This window comes from Trachurus japonicus, unplaced genomic scaffold (assembly GCF_045865225.1).
Source record: "Trachurus japonicus isolate A0001 unplaced genomic scaffold, Traja_1.0 AP030094.1".
In the NCBI taxonomy this organism is placed as follows: Eukaryota; Metazoa; Chordata; class Actinopteri; order Carangiformes; family Carangidae; genus Trachurus; species Trachurus japonicus.
Genome location: NW_028220227.1, coordinates 37,369 through 60,302, shown reverse-complemented (window position 1 = coordinate 60,302; position 22,934 = coordinate 37,369). Strand labels below are relative to the sequence as shown.

Below are 22,934 nucleotides of genomic sequence, written 5' to 3'. Positions count from 1 at the left end.
AAATACTGTATGGTGTTACTTGCATTCAATGTTGATTGGTAACTACAGTGTTCTGAACTATATCTGTTACTCCAGCATGAATGTTCACCCTGTAACCCAGAAGCCTCTCATACAGCTACGCTTCATGGCAAAGTTGTGCACAGAATTTGAGATGTTGCATTTGTGGTAATGCATCTATGATGACACAACATACATACTGTAACCTCTTCGAGCAGGGCAGCCATTTCACCTTCACCTCGCTTATCCCCTGAAAAACAACCAATCACCAACATGACTGAAAATTAATACAAAAAATAAGCATAAATAATAATCTATAATAATATCTCTTATAACATTAGCCTAGAAATCTAGACGCACCCTAGCGGCAGCAAAAATATTGTGTTCAGCAATCACAGCGCTCTATCTGTTTAGAGAGTCGTTGGGCGGGCTTAACGCCATGACGACATACATTTTAATTGGCTTGTCAGGCTAACGTCATCCTGCTCTTTGCTCTGATTAGTCGTAAGGCTCAAGCACTACCCCATTACGTGCAGAGGCAGTTTGAAAGACAGCCTTCATCCCGCCCCCTGGATTGAGCCGAGGTCTACCGCTCGTTGCCAGACTAGACATTTTAATGATATAGTCTGGCTTGTCAGGCTATTATAACACAAGATCTTAACTTTAAACTGTGTGTGGTGAAATGGTGATTATAGAAAGTTTGCAGTAAATCTGTAGGGGAGACTGTGGTACGCAGCATTGGGCAAGCTGAGCCACCCCTTGTTGCTAGGGAACCATTAAGAAAAATAGAGCATGTGACCAGATATTTAGGAGGACCGAGGAAGGCATCATTTCATGGAATTTGTGACGTAAGAACCACATGGGTTAAACGGTTAGACATCTATGTCCGAAAAAACCATTTTTACTCTCGAAAGTGAATTTTTGTCAATCACAAGTTTCATGAGAATTGTGTTTAGACCAAAAGAGATTATTATAAATGTGTAGTATGCATCAGTTGAACCTTTTTAGCTGTGGGAAGTATTAAAGTCAATATGGTAGCTGTGGGGTACGTTGTGCCACCTGCCCCATACACTACATGAATGTATTTTTATATTTTTCCTTTTTTTAGTTCAGTTGAGAGAGACAGGAAATGGGGAGAGAGAGAGAGAGAGGGGGGGGGGGGGGGGGGGATGACAGGCAGGAAAGGACGGCCCGATGCAGGATTCGAACCGGGGCCGCCTGCAGTGAGGACTGTAGCCTCTACATATGCTCACTTGATGCTCCTAAATGAATGTATTTTGTCTTTACTTGTCCTGATTACTAAATCAGGATTCTGGATGTTTATGATTACAGTAAGTACGCTGCTGAAAACAAGCTGCTGTTTATGGTGAGCCATGTATTACTTTAAAAGAGAAAGATGAAGGATTCTTCCCAAGATGCAATGTAATCACAAAACTCCCCAAAGCTCAGTGAGTTGGTGGCTCAGCAGCAGGTCACTGCAGTTTGTGTTCACCTGCCACCTGGACAGGTGGAATATGAAGTAAAGGGGGAGGTGGGAGCTGGTGGGGGTTGGGGGGGACTCAACTTAGATGCTCCTATGCTCAACTTGCCCAATCCTCCTCTGCATGGTGAATGTGTATATTAAATGGTTCATGTAGCCTACATAAAACCCTGAAAAGATGAGAAGTGTTGGTAGAAGCCCTTGTAATATCTGCACACTAGTAAACAGTATTCAACTAAAAACAACAGAAACAACAACCACCACAAGGACAACTTACTTTGGTAATCCTTTGCCCCACAATCTTGGAATAAGGGAAGCTCTACAGGTTTATGTGGACGTCACAGTCTGGAAATGAGTGAAAGTTTGTAAGTTTAGCATAAAAGCACAAAAAGCTAAATTACTGAAATGACTAAAACACTTGTTTTGATAGAGACATCCATGAATGACATGAATACAAAATATTAATACTTAGAAAATAATTTGAGCAATTCTTAATGTTAGTGATGCTATCTACATAATGGATGTGTGTGAATGCATATACACCTGCCTGTACATGTGCATCCCTGTATACAAGATCTTGACCCTTGATCAACACTGATTTTCATTCAAGTGTAGTACAGTTGTTAACAGATAAAGTACTAAATAACTTGGAGAGAAGAGTATAGTGTCAGTCAGCTGAAAGTGCTGAAACAGTTACAGTTACCTCTCACTTGATGCCATATGCCTTGGCATAAAGCACAGACAACAAGGACGTCATGGTGGTCAGGTGGCTGTATTCAGGGCAGGCTTCACTTATGTAGGACCAGTACTTGCCAACTACGTCCATACAGAAGGACTGGAGGACTTGAGAACATGGGATATGCGAAGGATCTCTCCCCTGTAGGATTGCATACAGCATTTAATAGCAGTAATTGTTGTACTGATGGTGAAAATATATTAACAGTCACACATAAAGTAGTAAGTAAAATTGCAATTAAACTCTTAATGTCTTCTTTCAAAAAACAAACAAACAAAACAAAACCAAAAGAGCCCAATAGATAGATTCATTCAACTGCTGGGTTTTTGTTAGTCTGTGAAAGTGAGACTTAATCAATTATTCAAGTGTAGTACGGTTGTGAATAGATGAAGTGCAAAATGACTTGTAGAGAAGTATAGTGTGTCAGCTTAAACAGTGAAACATGTTGGTTGCATAGATTTAGGAGAATATAGTTGAGGACTATCAACAAGAATAAGAATGTTATTATACGGTACTTGCCTGTACATATTTAGAGCACAAAGAATAATGCCATGATGGCATAACTCTTATATGATACACACCTGCTCATCAAGGCTGGAGCTACTCCCCTAGTCCTCCTCGTTGTCCTCGCCTTTGCTGCATTCAGCTGAGACCGACCACAGATGCCCTTTCCTGGTGCATACAAAGACAAAAAGTTTCTAATGTTATTTTAAAATAAACTTTCAAGTAGTACAAGAAGTTCAATGAGAATCTATGTGGAAAATACACAAAAGCACTTACTGTACATGCTTGGCCCTCATTTGGAAGTCATCATCATTGCAGAGAAGCATCCGTCAAGTAGCCCCCTTCCTCAGAGCTGGAGAAAATAAAAAATAAAAACCGTACATTGGTCACACCATGTCCATTTATGTCCATCTCAGTTGAATGAACCCAAACATGTTGCAAAAATGTTGCATTTTGTCATTATTGTGTGTCTCCTGCGCCCACTCCCCATTTAACTAACTAACGCAAGCCAAAATAGTTTTGGCTCACTGAAAGATGACGGCAAAAATGGACGCATCTGTCCTTTTGGTTGTTTAACACGGCTGAAAATCATCATCTATTAATGGAGTTTCTGCTCCTGCCCGCTCCCGTTGATTTTTTATTCCCGTCCCGTCCCAATCACAGGATTAATAAAACTTTGACTCCCATCCCGCGAGAATCACGTGACCCGTGGGAATTTCCAACAAGTGTCATCCTCTATTCTGCGCACAGCTTGTCCACCTTGAAAGAGCTTATCACCCACTCCATAAAACTCTGGTAAAACGGTGTTCAAACACACTTTGCCAGTCTGTTGACAGAATAATTGAAAATACACTTATATGTAGAATTAAAAGGTGGTAATTGTAAATATTGCATAAGCCAGCCCACCCTGGCATACTCCATTTTCTGCCAGCATCCATATGAAGTTTAGGCGAGAGTTCTCAGGTGGTGTTATGTTGCGTGTGTTGGAAATATGATTGGTAAGAGCAGTGGTGTTGAGGTGTGCAGGCCTACGACTACAACTACTACAGACTTCAGAAAGCTTCTTGGACTGGTACATCCGCATAGAAATCCTAACATGATGTTTTTCTACCAAATAAGAATAATGATGCACAAATTATCATGATCACATACCAAATCCTGGCTCTTGTTCATCAAGCATCTCCACACCGGTCTCCTCAAGGACACAGAGATGATCATCACGTTTTCTCCATCGTGGCAGGTCTGACCATACCTAAAAAAACCCACAATATAATCAAAGTAATGCAGTTAACCACACAGACTTCCTGCACAAATGCATCATAACATCTGATCACCATGCATGGAATAAGATATTTAAATTACCTTTGTGTCAGGCTCTTCGTTTTACTGAGCATCTCATTGAACTCAGCTTCAGCTGTAGCCATTGTATTATCTGTTACCTGTAAAACAGTGAGAAAAGTACAGTGAGGGCTGGCATGTAGCATTAATGTTAGCCTAGCTAACGTTAGCCTAATCATTAAAATCTACATCAAACAGTGCAGCTAGTAAAGTCAGCCAGTTTAACAACTTTGATCAACCACATCTGTCAAACTTTGTTTGTGGTTGACGACACTGGCTGGTTTTTGGAGGTAAAATAGCTTTAACTGTTAATTATTTAATCACAATTTTCCATGTTGTTTGTTTACGTTACCTGAACGGGGGCTGGGGCTGCCTGTCGGTGAGACGATGACGGACTTGCCGGAAGCTACGTCAGTCACAATGAAATCAGCTGATCGTTCACTGTAACCATAGCAACGATGGAAATCTGAGCAATCTTCGTAATAACTAACAAACGAAATACACATTAACTGAATAAATATAACGTTAATGATTAAAATAATGCACCAAACGTTGGCCTACCACAATAATGAAAAAAAAATTACATTCATAAAATAGCGTTTAAAACAACCACGACAGCAACTACAAGCTGAAAAAATCTTCGTCAAAACGAAAAAAGTATAAGCCCATAGGTCGTCTGCCTTGAATGGTTACAAAGTTATAGCTAAAAAAAACGTTTTTTTTCTCTTCTGAATATCCATTTCATTCGCACTTCCGGGGACCTCCAGCACCAGCAGCATGACGTCTTCAGAGCTGATAATGCGTGTGTCCATCACGAAAAGGATCCTCATTGACTTTCTGTGAGCCCTGTTTGCGTGGTGCCCACACGCAATTCTTACACAATGCGTGCCAGGAGCACGCAATGCGTTATTAAGAAGTCGTGCTCATTTCACGCATTTCTGTGAGATCAGGTTGCTGAAAACACAGCAGACAGGAAGTAGAGTCAGTCGTGGCTCCCCTCCCTCCTCTACTGACTTGACTGAAGTTTACTGTGACTCTGAGTCCAGGTTTTAGTCAAACTCACCTTCAGTGTGTGGAGTGTCAGCAGGTTGAAGCAGCAGTGTTGTAGCTGGACTCACTCACAGGAAGTTGTTGGTTTGGTCCGAAGCTGAATCTGAATCTGATCGTCTCTTCTTCAGTCTGCGTCTCTGGGACTGACAGAGTCCAAATACAGTTCTTCCTGGTTTATCTCAGGTGAGTCATGTGAGGGGGCGGAGCTTTGAAAAGTGACTGAATGTTGAACAGGTTAGTCCAGATTCATGTAGAGGAGCAGTTCTACGCACGTGCCTCGTTTTAAAAACTGTATTTTCTTGTGTTTTTTAACAAATACATAAAATACTGTTGTGCATAGGGATGTTAAAAAAAAATTTTTTAAAAAACCTTACCGTACACATTTCCTTGTCATACCATGTTGTGTGTGTGGGAGTTACAGTAAGACACATAAACTCATGTAGATTTATAACACAAACTCTGACAGCTTTGAAACTTGACATAATTGTGGTCAGAAAGCTGCTTTACCTGTTAGAAAAACTTGCGTATGAATATCTTAATTCTTTGTGTGCAACTGTTAAACAACTGTTTAAGTGCAGTACTTGTACCTGTGCAGAGTACTTGTACACAGTGTGGTGTCAGTACTTCATCTCAACACTTCCTCCACCTCTGATGCTAAATATAAACAGAATGGGATGTTGTGTAGATGCAGGAGACGTTAAAGACGAAGCTGAATATGAATCCAAGTCAAGACAACATTTTATTATGTTGATGAACAAATGTACATTCAGCTTTTGTGATGAAGTGACACGTTAATACATTTTAGATCATTTCATTTGAACAGATACAAACTTTTTACATATGTAATTAAACAAGAATCACCTTTCAACTTTTCATGTTTGACATTTTTTCATCTGAAGAATAATCAAATGTTCAGTAACTGAGTGATAAGAGTGAAAATATTTCACACATGAAAAGTAGTAAAAAGGGAAAAGTGTAATAATGAGACAGCAGGAGGACAGGTGATATATAAATATGATCATCCTCTTTATCTCAAACTGCTCTGCTCCACTGTCACTGACACCTTCACTGGCAAAAGCTTCACCGGGAGTTCATCAATAGTGTCAATGTATGGAAACATCTTCTGAGTGAAAGTGTGTGTGAAGGTGTGTATGTGTGTGTTAGTATCAGGATCAGAGAACGACAGTTTTCCTCTGTTCAAGTCCAGATTCACTCTGATCCTCTGGAGCTTCTTCTGCTCTGGGAGATACATGTCTGGAGCTGATGGTGAAACTGTTCCGTATTTACCTTCATTTAACAATATTCCCCATAATCCAGACAGTATGTTGTCTCCCTTCCTCTGCTCAGACTCTGGTAACACACCCAGTACTCACCATGTACTGTCTCCAACCTCGACATCCCAGCTGTGAGTCCCAGAGTTAAAACCCTCAGAGCCCAGGACAGAGGGGAACCTATCAATCCTCTCTGGATTGTCAGGAAGCTGAGACTGTTCATCTCCTTCTAGTCTCACACTGGTCAGATCTTCAGACAGGATGAGTCCTGGACCAGCAGTGTTTGGGTCCAGAACCACAGGACTGTAGGAGACCATGTCCTTCATCTTGTTCCAGATGTTGAAGGTCAGGTTGCCCAGGTGTTTGGCCTGGTCTATCAGAGCTCCTGAGTCCAGCTGTGGATCCTCCAGCAGGGGGCGCTGCTGGACTCTTTCCACTGCAGCCTTGTAGTTGAGCAGGAATGAGACGTCTTCAGCTCTCAGCTCGTCCTCTGTGGCTCTGACTGTGTGTGAAAGAGCTGCTATCTCTCTGCTCAGAGCCTCCATCTTCTCCTTCATCCTCTGACTCTTCTGCTCCTCTTCCTCCCTCAGTGCAGCCATCCTGGCCTCCTCTTCCTCTTCTAGAAACTGGTGAAGCTTCTTAAACTGCTCCTTAATCTGCCTCTCTGTGTGTCGGGCCTGGACCTTAATGTGTTCTGCTGTTTGATCAAACTTCACTTGAACTTCTTCAAAACCCTTTAACTTCTTCTTTAAGGGCTCCAGAGTTTCCTCAAGTTCTTTCTGGAGTATAGAAGCAGCTTCATCGATGGGTCTGATTCTATGGTTGGTGTGTGTTTCTGAATGGAGACAGACGAGACACACTGGCTGCTGATGGTCCAGACAGAAGAGTTTGAGTTTCTCAGAGTGCAGACTGCAGAGAGACTAACAGGTGGATGTTCTCTTGAAGATCTTCTCTTACAAACTGGACACAGTGGATCTTGTTTCTCCTTCCACCAGCTCTTCAGACAGTCTTTACAGAAGCTGTGGCTGCAGGTGCGGCAGAACTGTAATCCACGAAGAGCATCCGGACGTAGCTCTGCTGCTGCTCCAGGTGTGACAGCGCTGAGTGGAGGGCTACGGCGATGGCATCTTCAGTGGATCTGTTGGTCTGATATGCAAACTGATAGGGATCGAAGCCTGAGGGGAGATGGTCCTTGACGTGCTGGAGGACCAGTCTCTCCAAGCACTTCGTGATTACCGGTGTGAGGGCCACAGGGCGGTAATCATTCAGGCTGGTGGTGGGAGACTTCTTCGGTACCGGGATGATAGTGGCGGATTTCAAACAGGACGGGATGACTGCCTGGGCCAGGGAGAGGTTAAAGATTATGGTGAAGATGTGTGTGAGCTGGAGGGCACACGCTTTGACTCCGTCTGGGCCAGCAGCCTTCTTGGGGTTCACTGCCAGGAGCACCCGTCTGACCTCGTGCTCGCTGACAGTGAGTGTGGGGGTGCGGAGACTGGAACTGGAGGGAGGATATAGGGAGGGGGAGGGGGAGGGGGGGCAGGCGGCAGGGCAGGGGCTGATGAGTGTTGCTGTGATGTCTCAAAGCGGGCAAAGAAGCAGTTTAACTCCTCTGCTAACGTCGCACTCAGGTCTCCTGTTAGGGCAGCCTCTGTAGTTCGTGATGTCATGAATGCCCTGCCACACCGCCTGTGAGTTGTTGCTGGACAGGTGGGACTCTATCTTCCTCTTATGGTCCGCTTTGGCTTTTTTAATGCTTCTCTTCAGATCCGCTCGAGCAGTTCTGTATAAGGCTTCGTCTCCGGACCTGAAGGCAGCATCGCGGGCTTTGAGGAGTGTACGGACCTGACTGGTCACTTGATGTAGTCCAGTACCGTACTAGTGAAGGTTTCCAGCTCGTGATGTTCAAATAGGTCCCAGTCAGTCACTGTGAAGCAGTCCTGCAGCCTGGAGAGTGCATTCTCAGGCCAGGTTGTGATGGTCTTTGTGGTTACAATCCACGGGGAGCCCGGTGTTCTTGTTATCTCCTCTGGGATGTTGTGCGAGTGCTGGTAAACACTCGTAATGGGTGTCTGGTGCTGAGCCCCGATTTCCAGGAGGTTCTGTCCAGTGTAGAGGATGTTCGCATCTGAGCCGAGTGTGCAAAAACAAATTAGAGAAAAGTACCGTAACATCAAAAGAGAGCAATGAGAGGAAGAGCCGTGAGCCGCTGCACAAATGCGCGCCGCCATCTTGCATCATTATCTGCGGCGAAACCACATTCATTTCATCAATATTTTGTTATTATATTCTGGTGCTATTCCCCTCCGAGCCCTTGGTGGCATGTTATCAACATCCTGCGCCTGTAGGTTGACCTACTAACCCGACCTGGATGATGTCATCTCCGCTAACTTGCTATCGCTAATGCTACGGTTCGATTCTGCGTGTTTCTGACTTGTCAGAACAAAATGAGCAGCTCGACGAAGTTCAGCTTCCACAGGCTTCCTCTCCTCAACCTGGACTCACTAAAGCTCCGGCTAGTTGAGATAAAAATGGACCTGAATGCTGAAGCGGAATGATTATTATCAGAATGAGCCGGGCAGCGGTCGGAGATGACATAATCCAGATCAGAGGTTAGTAGTCAACCTACAGACGCCGGATGTTGATAACATGCCACCACGGGCTCGGAGGGGAATAGCACTGGTTTATCAAAACAAAATATTGGCAAAATGAACGAGTTTTGCGGCAGATAATGTGTTTTTTAGAGACTGCATTGCGTGCCGCGTGTTCTCGCATTATACGGATATACGCGCCGCTCCACTGGGGCTAATTTCGTCAAAATGACTCCAAATGACACCAAAGTTGTCTGGGTGAGTAAGTGATCGAATTTTATGCTAGAAATAAGGTCCAGGTCGTAAAAAACGGAAATTATCCTTTAAGATAAGTATGAGCATCCTCTTTATCTCTAACTGCTCTGCTCCACAGCTTGTTTTCTTGTCTGTAACAACATCTATTGCACGTCTGTCCGTCCTGGGTGAGGGATCCCTCCTCTGTTGCTCACCCTGAGGTTTCTCAGATTTTTCCCTGTTAAAAGGGTTTCCATGGAGTTTTTCCTCAGTCGATGTGAGGGTCTAAGGACAGAGGATGTTGTTACGATGCCATGTAAAGCCCTTTGAGACAAACTGTTTGTAAAAACGGGCTATACAAATAAAATTGCCTTGCCTTGCCTTGCCTCCACTGTCACTGAAACCTTCACTGGCAACAACTTCAATGGGAGGTCATCAATAGTGTCAATGTATGGAAACATCTTCTGAGTGAAAGTGTGTGTGAAGGTGTGTATGTGTGTGTTAGTATCAGGATCAGAGAATGACAGTTTTCCTCTGTTCAAGTCCAGATTCACTCTGATCCTCTGGTGCTTCTTCTGGTCTGGGAGAACAGTGAATGGACCTGATGGTGAACATGCTCCGTATTTACCTTCGCAGAAGCATATTCCCCATAATCCAGACACTATCTCATCTCCCTTCCTCTGCACAGACTCTGTTAACACACCGAGTCCCCAGTACGTACTGTCTCCAACCTCGACATCCCAGCTGTGAGTCCCTAAGTTAAAACCCTCAGAGCCCAGGACAGAGCAGAAAAGATCAAACCTCTCTGGATTGTCAGGAAGCTGCTGTTCGTCTCCTCGTCTCACACTGGTCAGATCTTCAGACAGGATGAGATATGGATGAGCAGTGTTTGGGTCCAGAACCACAGGACTGTAGGAGACCATGTCCTTCATCTTGTTCCAGATGTTGAAGGTCAGGTTGCCCAGGTGTTTGGCCTGGTCTATCAGAGCTCCTGAGTCCAGCTGTGGATCCTCCAGCAGGGGGCGCTGCTGGACTCTTTCCACTGCAGCCTTGTAGTTGAGCAGGAATGAGACGTCTTCAGCTCTCAGCTCGTCCTCTGTGGCTCTGACTGTGTGTGAAAGAGCTGCTATCTCTCTGCTCAGAGCCTCCATCTTCTCCTTCATCCTCTGACTCTTCTGCTCCTCTTCCTCCCTCAGTGCAGCCATCCTGGCCTCCTCTTCCTCTTCTAGAAACTGGTGAAGCTTCTTAAACTGCTCCTTAATCTGCCTCTCTGTGTGTCGGGCCTGGACCTTAATGTGTTCTGCTGTTTGATCAAACTTCTCCTGAACTTCTTCAAAACCCTTTAACTTCTTCTTTAAGGGCTCCAGAGTTTCCTCAAGTTCCTTCTTGAGTTTAGAAGCAGCTTCATTGATGGGTCTGATTCTGTGGTTGGTGTGTGTTTCTGAATGGAGACAGATGTGACACACTGGCTGCTGATGGTCCAGACAGAAGAGTTTGAGTTTCTCAGCGTGCAGACTGCAGAGAGCCTCTGAAGATCTCTGATCTCTCTGCTGTAAGAAGCTCTCACACAGGTTCTTCAATGCCAGACTAAAAGGTGGAAGACCCTTTGAAGATCTTCTCTTACAAACTGGACACAGTTGATCTTGTTTCTCCTTCCACCAGCTCTTCAGACAGTCTTTACAGAAGCTGTGGCTGCAGGACAGAACAACAGGATCTCTGAAGACCTCCGTACAGACCGGACAGCAAAGATCCTCCTCCAATCTGGAAGCCATTGAGTCTGTGAGTGAAGCTGAAAACACAGCAGACAGGAAGTAGAGTCAGTCATGGCTCCCCTCCCTCCTCTACTGACTTGACTGAAGTTTACTGTGACTCTGAGTCCAGGTTTTAGTCCAACTCACCTTCAGTGTGTGGAGTGTCAGCAGGTTGAAGCAGCAGTGTTGTAGCTGGACTCACTCACAGGAAGTTGTTAGTTTGGTCTGAAGCTGAATCTGATCGTCTCTTCTTCAGTCTGCGTCTCAGGGACTGACAGAGTCCAATGCACTGTTTACTGTTTTTTTCAGGTGAGTCATGTGAGGGGGCGGAGATTTGAAAAATGACTGAATGTTGAACAGGTTAGTCCAGATTAATGTAGAGGAGCAGTTCTAGGCATGTGCCTTGTTTTAAAAAGGGTCTTTTCACGTGTTTTTTGATAAATAAATAAATAACTGTTGTGCATGGGGATGTAAAATAAAAAAAGAAAGGTAATATACCGTACACATTTCCTTGTCATACCATGTTGTGTGTGGGAGTTAAGACATATAAACTCATGTAGATTAATAATACAAACTCTGACAGCTTTGAAACTTGACATAATTGTGGTCAGAAAGCTGCTTTACCTGTTAGAAAAACTTGGGTGTGAATATCTTGATTCTTTGTGTGGAAGGGAGCAACTGTTTAAGTGCAGTACTTGTACCTGTGTGCCGAGTACTTGTACACAGTGTGGTGTCAGTACTTCATCTCAACACTTCCTCCACCTCTGCTGCTAATTATAAAGAGAATGGGATGTTGTGTAGATGCAGGAGACGTTAAAGACGAAGCTGAATATGAATCCAAGTCAAGACAACATTTTATTATGTTGATGAAAAACAGGAACGAATGTACATTCATCTTTTGTGATGAACTGACATGTTAAAGCAGAAGTAAGCGATCCGGTCGTTTTGGCTAATGCTGCGTTCCAGGCAGGCTTTTGAAACCGTAAATTACAGCTTCAAGTCACAACTTACGACTTTGTAGCGTTCCAGGCAACCCACTCGTGTTTTTCCGACCTGTTTTACCGGTGAAAGTCACTATAACGGCCACTCGTAACTTCTGACCCGTGAACTCGTACCAGATCGAACTGGTACAAACTTAACAGGTCGGAAAAACACGAGTTACGGGCTGCCTTGAACGCACCATAACAGTCCTCGTCGCTACGTCACCACATTCACAGCGTCCCTTGGCTGCACACACAGCCCTGCATGCCGTTCTCTCTCCTCATTGGATAAAACTTGTAGGATACGAGAAAAGTTTTCTCCTCGGCTCAGAGCAGAGCAGAGTGACTGACAGACCCGTGTTTCAGACCAAACACTCTATGTAAGTGATTGCTGTCGGAAGATATAACTATTTAAAGCAGAAGTAAGTGATATATTTGTGTTAATATAAGTCTTAAATAGTTATATCTTCCGACAGCAATCACTTACATAGAGTGTTTGGACTGAAACACGGGTCTGTCAGTCACTCTACTCTGCTCTGAGCCGAAGAGAAAACATTTATCGTATCCTACAGTTTTTATCCAATGAGGAGAGAGAACGGCATGCAGGGCTGTGTGTGCAGCCAAGGGACGCCGTGAATGTGGCGACGTAGGGACGAGGACTGTTATGGTGCGTTCAAGGAAACTCGTATTTTTCCGACCGTGAAGTGGTAACAGTTCGATATGGTACGAGTTCACGGGTCGGAAGTTACGAGTGGCCGTTATAGTGACTTTCACGGGTAAAACAGGTCGGAAAAACAAGAGTGGGTTGCCTGAAACGCTACAAAGTCGTAAGTTGTGACTTGAAGCTGTAATTTACGATTTCAAAAGCCTGCCTGGAACGCAGCATTAGCGAAAACGACCGGACCAATTACTTCTGCTTTAAGACTTATATTAACACAAATATATCACTTACTTCTGCTTTAATACATTTTAAATCATTTCATATGAACAGATACAAAGTTTTTACATATGTAATTGAACAAGAATAACTTTTCATGTTTTACATTTTTTCATCTGGAGAAGAACTCCAGATCTTCTTCTGGAGAATCAAAGAATCAGATGTTCAGTAATTGAGTGATAAGAGTGACAATATTTTAAACATGAAAAGTAGTAAAAAAGGAAAAGTGTAATAATGAGGCAGCAGGAGGACAGGTGAAGTTTATCAGGCTCAATTCACTGACTTTTCCCTTTAAGAAATAAACAACATTATAAATATGATCATCCTCTTTATCTCTAACTGCTCTGCTCCACTGTCACTGACACATTCACTGGTAACAGCTTCAATGGGAGGTTTCTAATAGTGGCAATGTATGGAAACATCTTCTGAGTGAAAGTGTGTGTGAAGGTGTGTATGTGTGTGTTAGTATCAGGATCAGAGAACGACAGTTTTCCTCTGTTCAAGTCCAGATTCACTCTGATCCTCTGGAGCTTCTTCTGCTCTGGGAAATAAATGTCTGGACCTGATGGTGAACCTGCTCCGTATTTTCCTTCATAGAACCATATTCTCCATAATCCAGACAGTATCTCGTCTCCCTGCACAGACTCTGTTAACACACCCAGTTCCCAGTCTGTACTGTCTCCAACCTCGACATCCCAGCTGTGAGTCCCTGAGTTAAAACCCTCAGAGCCCAGGACAGAGGGGAAATAATCACTCCTCTCTGGATTGTCAGGAAGCTGAGACTGATCATCCCCTTCATCTCTCACACTGGTCAGATCTTCAGACAGGATGAGTTCTGGATGAGCAGTGTTTGGGTCCAGAACCACAGGACTGTAGGAGACCATGTCCTTCATCTTGTTCCAGATGTTGAAGGTCAGGTTGCCCAGGTGTTTGGCCTGGTCTATCAGAGCTCCTGAGTCCAGCTGTGGATCCTCCAGCAGGGGGCGCTGCTGGACTCTTTCCACTGCAGCCTTGTAGTTGAGCAGGAATGAGACGTCTTCAGCTCTCAGCTCGTCCTCTGTGGCTCTGACTGTGTGTGAAAGAGCTGCTGTCTCTCTGCTCAGAGCCTCCATCTTCTCCTTCATCCTCTGACTCTTCTGCTCCTCTTCCTCCCTCAGTGCAGCCATCCTGGCCTCCTCTTCCTCTTCTAGAAACTGGTGAAGCTTCTTAAACTGCTCCTTAATCTGCCTCTCTGTGTGTCGGGCCTGGACCTTAATGTGTTCTGCTGTTTGATCAAACTTCTCCTGAACTTCTTCAAAACCCTTTAACTTCTTCTTTAAGGGCTCCAGAGTTTCCTCAAGTTCCTTCTTGAGTTTAGAAGCAGCTTCATTGATGGGTCTGATTCTGTGGTTGGTGTGTGTTTCTGAATGGAGACAGACGAGACACACTGGCTGCTGATGGTCCAGACAGAAGAGTTTGAGTTTCTCAGAGTGCAGACTGCAGAGAGCCTCTGAAGATCTCTGCTCTCTCTGCTGTAAGAAGCTCTCACACAGGTTCTTCAATGCCAGACTAAGAGGTGGTTCACGCTTTGAAGATCTTCTCTTACAAACTGGACACAGTGGATCTTGTTTCTCCTTCCACCAGCTCTTCAGACAGTCTTTACAGAAGCTGTGGCTGCAGGACAGAACAACAGGATCTCTGAAGACCTCCGTACAGACCGGACAGCAGAGATCCTCCTCTAATCTGGAAGCCATTGAGTCTGTGAGTGAAGCTGAAAACACAGAAGTAGAGTCGGTCATGGCTCCCCTCCCTCCTCTACTGACTTGACTGAAGTTTACTGTGACTCTGAGTCCAGGTTTTAGTCAAACTCACCTTCAGTGTGTGGGGTGTCAGCAGGTTGAAGCAGCAGTGTTGTAGCTGGACTCACTCACAGAAAGTTGTTCGTTTGGTCTGAAGCTGAATCTGATCGTCTCTTCTTCAGTCTGCGTCTCTGGGGCTGAAGAGGAAGTGCAGCAGTTTCCTGTTCTATGAGCTATGTGAGGGGGCGGAGCTTTGTCAAACTGAAAGTTCTGCAGGATGATGCAGCAGCTCTGTTAAGTTTCTGTTTGTGGATCATTTAAAGGGGACCTATTATGCTCCTTTTTGCACAAACTAAAATAGTTCCTGGGTGTCTTAAAGACATGTCTGTGACGTGCTTCGGTCAAAATACCCCAAAGATCAAACATCACAGCATTCTCAAAAACAGGGCTGTGCAAAACGGTCTGTTTCAGTGGCCCCTCCCTTTAAATGCAAATGAACCACTCCCTCAGCATTGCGTTACCATGACGATGTCTACTACTAGTACCTATACTGATTTGGCCAAAATGTAGTATGCAAACAAAAGCTAAATCTGCAGTAGGCAAAGTGCCAGATCTCCAGTCTGCATCTGACCAGTCTACATTGTGTAATGAAATGTGCCCATGACCTAGTCTCACCCTAACCAAAGATGGTATGGAGTAGTCTTTGCCATGTAGGCTACTGTAACCATGTAACATGTAATATAAAAATGCAAAAATAAATATATAAAATAAATTAAAAATATATGCAGAATGGTCAGTTCATTGTAAAACAGTTATTTATTGATGTAAATGTGGTGATTTGTGCACATAGACTACAGAGCTCTGCAGCACTGCTCCTCTCTATCCTCCTCCTCCTCACAGCTTCTCTTTTCATTCAAACTAATTCAACAGCCACAATTGTAAGATTTCATCAATGAGACCAACATTTATCTCCTAAAAAGAATAACCACACGGTGGTAAACGTCTAAAAAACCTGCGGGTATGTTTATTAGCGATGGTTTTCTCTACCGCGATGAGCATGGACGTCTGCCCGGCCAAGGAGGCCTGCAGACGGGCTCTGCCTGTGTGAGGAGCCGCTGCAGCTCCGGAGCTCCGGTGCTCCGTCGGTCCAGCGTTACGTCGGTCCGGCGAACAACGTCACCCCGGCGGTACGTCGCTTCTCACACAGGTACAGCTTCACTTACATGACACGTCGGCGTAAACTTCTAAATAAAACTTAGTAAAGTGACGCTACAGCGCTAAAACATGCAGGGAAGAAGCAGGAAGTAGTCCGCTCCGCTCTCCGCTGTGACACCAGGCACAACAGAGCAGCATGGGGGGAGGCGGGGCCGGCTGGAGCAGAGACCTCGGCATGACCATGTAGGGGAGTCCGGCACGCCATGACGTCGACGCGAGCTCATGTCAAAAAAAAGTCAGTGCAACCGAGTAAAAAAAAAAAAAAAAAAGTCAGTAGAAATCCCAATCATCTAGCAGGGTTTACCTCCAAATGCATTAACCTCATGATATGACACTTCCACGGCCTCTAGAACCATTATCCAACATTTTAAACATATATGGAAGTCTGAAAAGCTGGAAAAGCATAATAGGTCCCCTTTAATGCTGATGTCAGGGGACACACCTCTCTTAAAAAAAAAAAAGCACCGCTGCTGTCGTAAAGCTCAGAGAGAGCACGGCGGACAACTGCGGACTAATTTAATAAACCAAATTTATAATCACAACTCAAATTCCTTTCACAAATTAACAGTTGTGCACTTTGCCTTAATGATGAGCAGTGGAAGATGATTAATTGCACAAATCTGAAGTAAAGTTTACAGCACATGGCCAAATGTGCAACAGGTGAAAATTAATTAAATATTAGAACATTATGCTGTTTGGTGCTTCAATAAATTGCCGATAACAATGATGACGATGTGTATAAATTATTTGGAAGGGGGGGCGATGCGTGGCGCAGTGGGTAGAGCGGCCGCCCCATGTAGAGGCTGCAGTCCTCGCCGCAGGCGTCCCTGGTTCGAATCCCGCGTCGGGCAGACCTTTCCTGCGTGTCGTTCCCCCTCTCTCTGCCTCCCCATTTCCTGTCTATCTCTATTGTCATCACTATCAAATAAAGGCAAAAAGCCAAAAAATATACTTAAAAAAAAAATAAAAAATTATTTGGAAGGTGCTCACACTCACTCAATTTTATTCTTATTTTCTTACCTCAAGGCCAATATAATCGTAACATATTTTATGAAAATAATTTTGAAGGCCTAATTATGAAAAAAAAAAAAGCCTAATAAATATTGTAAATGTTTCATGTTTTTTTATTATTGTTAATGCATTTTATTTGTTTATAATTCAGGCCAATATGTACATAAGAACATGTATGAAACACATAGATTTCTGATCAGAGTGACTGCTGACTTGACCGATAAAGACAACAGAATCAACTAAGCCTGGCTGTTATTATGGTCTGGAGCAGGCTAGCTGCAGAGAATAATTCGCCATAGTAACTTGACCAGGATAAAGGTATCCAGCTTTCCAACAACCGACTTGAGGCTAAATTAGGCCAGGATAACCAACATATCCCGGCTTAATCCTTTATCTAGGTTTCGGACAACACTGGACGTTCCACTCAACGTAAACAAACACATGAAGTGTCCACTGTATTCTCAAAGCATTTTGTACAAAACCACAAATAAAATACATATGAAACCAAACCATAATTACCGTTTGCGCCTCTTGAACGCAGTGTATTTATCTCTGAGTGTTCAGTGGCATGACTTCCTGCCACCATTCTCTGTGGTCCCGCATTTTACTTCTGACCATGGATGTATTATATTAACTGGATACCGGACCGGAAAATGGCCGCCGTTCATTTCAATGAAAGTTGCTCGCCTGGCGCATACTTTTTTTTTTTTCTTTTTTTTTTTTTATTGAAGAATAGTTAGTTGGGATGTGCATTGTGAAATGAGGGATGAGGGGGTTACAAATAAAAATGGAATAATGTCAACAGGTTCAGTTACATAGTATCATGACAGGCAGGAGAAAACAAGGGATAGGTACATTTCATATTAGGCAAACAGAGGTCTATTCAAAAACGTGGAAACAGAGAGAATAGTGCTATGGTCTTTATGGCTTTCTTGTTTTCAGATTGACTAATTAGGTTGATGTATTGTTTGATTTCGTTTCTGAAACGGTGAGTGCAAAGTATTTGATTTGTAAATTTGCGGTTGTGAATATGAGCTTTGGCTAAAAATAATATCAAATTGATTATATAATATTGGTTTAATTGGGAAGCCGTGACTGAAAAGAAACCAAACAATACATTTTGAAAATCCAGAGCAAAGTTTTTGTCGAAATGTTGACGGATAAAAGTAGTTACATTTTTCCAAAAGGATTGCAGATGAGGACATGACCAGAAAAGATGTTGAAAATCTTCTGGAGCCTGTTTACAGAATGAGCAGAGTTCATTAATGTCTTTTTTATATCTTTGCATAAATACATTGGAGGGATAGACACGATGGATGAGTTTAAGGGATACTTCTTTGATTTTATTTGTGATAAAATATTTGTAGGGGAGGGACCATATGTTTTTCCAGATCAGGTTTGTGAATAAATTATTCCAGTATGAGACAACATTGGGGGTACTGATGTTTTCTTTTTGAAATAATGCACGTACAGTGCGGTTGTTTTTTGCTGAGAAGCAGATTCGACCAACTTCAGTCTGTACAGGCTCCAGAGGTAAGGGGTCAGACTCAGGTAACAAAACATTTTTTAATAACATAATCACACCAGAGGGTATCGCATCAAATACTATTGCATATTCTTTCGGAGGAATAGGAAGTGTATATTTATTTAAAAATTCTGAATATGATAATAGTGTGCCGTTAGAATTGAAAAGCTGACTAACCAGAATAATGCCATGGGTGAACCAGTTCTCTAGAAAAAGTGATTTGTGTTTATATTGTATGTCCCTGTTATTCCAAATATAATATCTGTGGGGGGTGAAGTTATGTTTATAAATCAAAGACCAGGAAAGAAGTATCTGTTTATGAAAGTTGGCTAGTTTTATGGGAAGTTTTTCAATATTGTAGGTACAAAGTAACAGAAAATTAAGGCCACCGACTTTGGAAAATATATAGTTGGGAATGAAGTTCCAGATTGAAGTTGGGTTTCTGATGAATTGTTTGATCCAGTTGATTTTGAATGTGTTATTAAGAGTGGAGAAATCTAAAAAATTAAAACCTCCATTCTCATATGAGTTCATTAAACTTGATTTTTTAATGTAATGGATTTTGTTTTTCCACACAAAGTTATAAAGAATTTTGTCAATGGCAGTGGTGGTCTGTTTATTTACTTCCAGAGATATTGCTGTGTATGTAAGCCGGGATAAGCCCTCTGCTTTAGATAAAAGAATTCTGCCCTGAAGGGACAGATCTCTCTGAAACCAGGAGTTGAATTTTTTCTGTGTTCTTTCTATAATGTGGGTAAAATTCAGAGAGCATCTGTTGTTTGTGTTTTTGTTGATGGTGATTCCCAAATAGGTGACAGACTCTTTTACAGGTATGTTGGAGATAGATGAAAGAGAATAGTTTTTAAGTGGTAACAGTTCACACTTACTTAAATTCAGGTGAAGTCCGGATGCACTGGAAAAAATTGAAATTCGGTTAACAGCAACAGAAATTTGTGAGGCATTTTTTAAAAATAAGGAAGTGTCATCTGCTAGTTGACTAATGATGATTTCTTTGCCTGCTATGGATATCCCTTTGATGGGGCTCTGCTTGATGAAGTCAGAGAGCAACTGAGCACATATCAAAAATAAATATGGTGACACAGGACATCCCTGCCTGATTCCACAGCTCAAATCAAAACGTGGGGAAGTACCTGTCTGCATTTTAATTGAACAGTTTGCTTTCTTATACATAGTTTCGATTGCTGAACAAAAGTACTTACCAAAACCAAGTTTCTGTAACGCCTGAAACATAAATTTGTGTTCAATGGTATCAAATGCTTTGCGAAAATCCAGAAATAAAATAAAACTATCGTCAGGGCAGTAGTCAGCATAATCAATAAGATCCAGGACAAGTCTTATGTTGTTGGATATGTGTCTGCCCTTCATAAATCCTGTTTGCGTTTCATCAATAATGTAATCCAGTACTGCTCTAAGTCTTTTGGCAAAGATTCCAGCTAAAATTTTATAATCATTATTGAGGAGACAAATAGGTCTCCAGTTATCTATACGGAGTGGGTCCTTATTGGGCTTTGGGATAAGTGTTAAGAGCCCTTGGTTTAAGGTAGGAGGAAGAGTTTGTTTATGAATGGATTCGGTGAATACACCATAGAGGAAGGGGGCAAGTTTTTCAGCAAATATTTTATAAAATTCAGATGTTAAGCCATCAGTACCAGGAGACTTATTTAATTTAAGTTGCTGGATAGCAGAACTGACTTCTTCCAAAGTGATTTGCCTGTCACAGATGTCTCTCTGATCATTATTAATACATTTTAATTGAGAAAGATATCCAAAAAAATAATCTGTAGCGGTTTTATCATATTGTGATTTATATAAATTCTTATAGAACATTAAACAGTGATTGGATACCTTTTGTGGATCATCTGTGACAATGCCATCAATGTTAAGTTTTCGGATGCAGTTCGCTTTACTGCGTGACTTTTCCAGTCTAAAAAAATATGCTGTATTTTGTTCTCCTTCCTCCAACCATTGTTTTCTGGATCTTACATATGCTCCCTCTGCTCTGACTCTGTACATTTCATCTAGTTTGATCTGGTGTTCAATTAATTCTTGTTTGTCATTTTCTGTCAGATCTTCAGGCATACACTGAGTGAGAGTAGCAATTTTGGTAATCACTTTTGTTTCTTCCTCTTTTCTTAATTTGGCCAGAGAGGATCCATATTCTCTTAGGTATTTTGCTATCTCGAATTTCAATAGTTCCCAGTTGTTAAGAAAACATTTATCAATTAAAGCTCTGTGCCAGTGAAATTTTATTATGGAATGAAACACAACGACATTAACCAAACCGGAAAAGGTAGGTACCCTCAGGCTGGTTTAGGCAAAGACGGTTGGTTTAGGCGTGTGAAGGGAGTGGTTAAGGTTAGGGTAAGATGCAGGGATAGGCTTAGCCTTGCAGAGGCAGCCAATCAGAGGCAGAGTAAGGCGGGTCTTGGCGTGGCCATAGTAGGAAAAAAAGTATCGCAAGCGGGACTAGCACAGAGGCCGCTATGTATTGCCCAAAATGTTTGGCTTTTGTGTTTTCTGATTTGCCGTTGTTTAGTAATTTGTTGTTGTGTTTTCTGATTTGCCGTTGTGTTTTCTGATTTGCCGTTGTGTTTTCTCTTTTTGTGTTGTGTTTTCTCTTTTGCCGTTGTGTTTTCTCTTTTTGTGTTGTGTTTTCTCTTTTTGCGTTGTGTTTTCTCTTTTTGCGTTGTGTTTTCTCTTTTTGTGTTGTGTTTTCTCTTTTGCCGTTGTGTTTTCTCTTTTTGCGTTGTGTTTTCTCTTTTTGTGTTGTGTTTTCTCTTTTGCCGTTGTGTTTTCTCTTTTGCCGTTGTGTTTTCTCTTTTTGTGTTGTGTTTTCTCTTTTTGTGTTGTGTTTTCTCTTTTGCCGTTGTGTTTTCTCTTTTTGTGTAGTGTTTTCTATTTTTGTGTTGTGTTTTCTCTTTTTGTGTTGTGTTTTCTCTTTTGGCGTTGTGTTTTCTCTTTTGGCGTTGTGTTTTCTCTTTTGGCGTTGTGTTTTCTCTTTTGGCGTTGTGTTTTCTCTTTTTGCGTTGTGTTTTCTCTTTTTGCGTTGTGTTTTCTCTTTTTGTGTTGTGTTTTCTCTTTTGCCGTTGTGTTTTCTCTTTTTGTGTTGTGTTTTCTCTTTTGCCGTTGTTGTCTGATTTGCCGTTGTGTTTTGCACTTCAGGGCCACCGTAGTTGAGTCACCCCCCATAATGCTCTGCGGTCTCCCATCATGCCCTGGGGCAATGAGAACGAGCAACCGCCGTTCTAGTTTTGGCGCTGCGCGTTCATGTATGTGTTACTTGTGGATTTAAGGAATGAGTATTAAGACTTTTACAGGACTCACACGGACTTTAAAACAAAGATAATGATTTAAAAAGTAAGACGGCCGATCGTAGGTTTACTACGGTCGTTTATATGATCGTTAAATCGTTTTGACAGTTAATTAATATACGATGTTACACTGAAAACGAGTTAGTCCGAACCTGTAAGCTTAAATCACAATGGAAAATAAATCATAATTAACTGTATTTTTGTTAAACATGACAGAGATGACCACAGAACACCTCAAATAATGTAATGAGGCTTTACTCTTACCTTTTTTTATATTCAATAGTATATTTAACTTGCTGCACAGTTCACCAGTTGTATTTACAGGATGTTGGTGGAGTATAGTCACACGTGTTTTGTTTTTATCAACCACAGCTGTGATTAAAGAAAATTAGAACTCTTTGGCAAATGCATCTTCCTTTTAATAATTGTCTGTACTGGCTGTGTTCATAGTTCATCATCATCATTAAGCCTTCAGGTGGATGAGACTCTTTGTAATTCAACAGTTTAACCTTACAATATTTCCACAACACACAGAATATCAGTGTCCACTAAATACAGCTGTTACAGAACCAGACATTTTTAATCAGACACGATGCCTCAGACACAGTTGATGTTGGATTTGGTAGAAGCAGAAAAAAGTCACAAGCATGTTTGTTTTTTTCCGAACAATTTAATAATATGATGATGAGTTTAAGTGATCATTTAGCATACTGACACTGAACAAACACACACTGACGACGGTGAGGAGGATGAGGAGGAGGAGGAGGACGTCCACGGTTCTTCCTCCGGCCCCGGTGAAGACGGGGAGCAGCTGCACCGTCAGGACACACACCGACCATGGAGGAGAAGTCTCGGTTCCTACATTTTACCACCGTGGCATTAATTAAGCCGTAAAATAAATTGACGTGAACGGAGCAACAGGTGTAGAACATCAGCCGCGATGAGACACTGTTGACACAGACACACACATACAGCATAAATGACTTATCAAGCTAAAATTACTGAAAAATATGAGTTTTACAGGGAAAATAATGTAAAACAGTCCGGTTTCACGTCAGTAAACGCAGTCACTACGAGGCGATCTCATCAATTAAAACGTTACGTTTAAGAATACGAGTTGACAAGAGACTAATAACAGACATTGACTATCATAAAGTTAAATTAACTCGATGTGACCAAACAAAAACTCACCTTTGAGCCGTGT

At 42.3% G+C, this 22,934-nt stretch overlaps 2 protein-coding genes across 2 annotated transcripts; both read right to left on the bottom strand.

The window, feature by feature from the left end:
- Positions 1-6,132: 6,132 nt before the first annotated feature.
- LOC146960707 (E3 ubiquitin-protein ligase TRIM39-like) lies at positions 6,133-11,211 on the bottom strand. Its single transcript, XM_085772136.1, has 4 exons — positions 11,100-11,211; positions 9,803-10,990; positions 8,218-8,232; positions 6,133-6,344 (listed from the first exon to the last, which is right to left on the bottom strand). The coding sequence occupies exons 2-4, from the start codon at positions 10,971-10,973 to the stop codon at positions 6,133-6,135; spliced, it is 1,398 nt and encodes a 465-aa protein (XP_085628262.1). The 5' UTR covers positions 10,974-10,990; positions 11,100-11,211.
- A 1,874-nt stretch (positions 11,212-13,085) lies between these two features.
- Positions 13,086-14,615, bottom strand: LOC146960706 (E3 ubiquitin-protein ligase TRIM35-like). Its single transcript, XM_085772135.1, has one exon. The coding sequence runs from the start codon at positions 14,600-14,602 to the stop codon at positions 13,205-13,207; it is 1,398 nt and encodes a 465-aa protein (XP_085628261.1). The 5' UTR covers positions 14,603-14,615; the 3' UTR covers positions 13,086-13,204.
- Between the last annotated feature and the right edge of the window lie 8,319 nt (positions 14,616-22,934).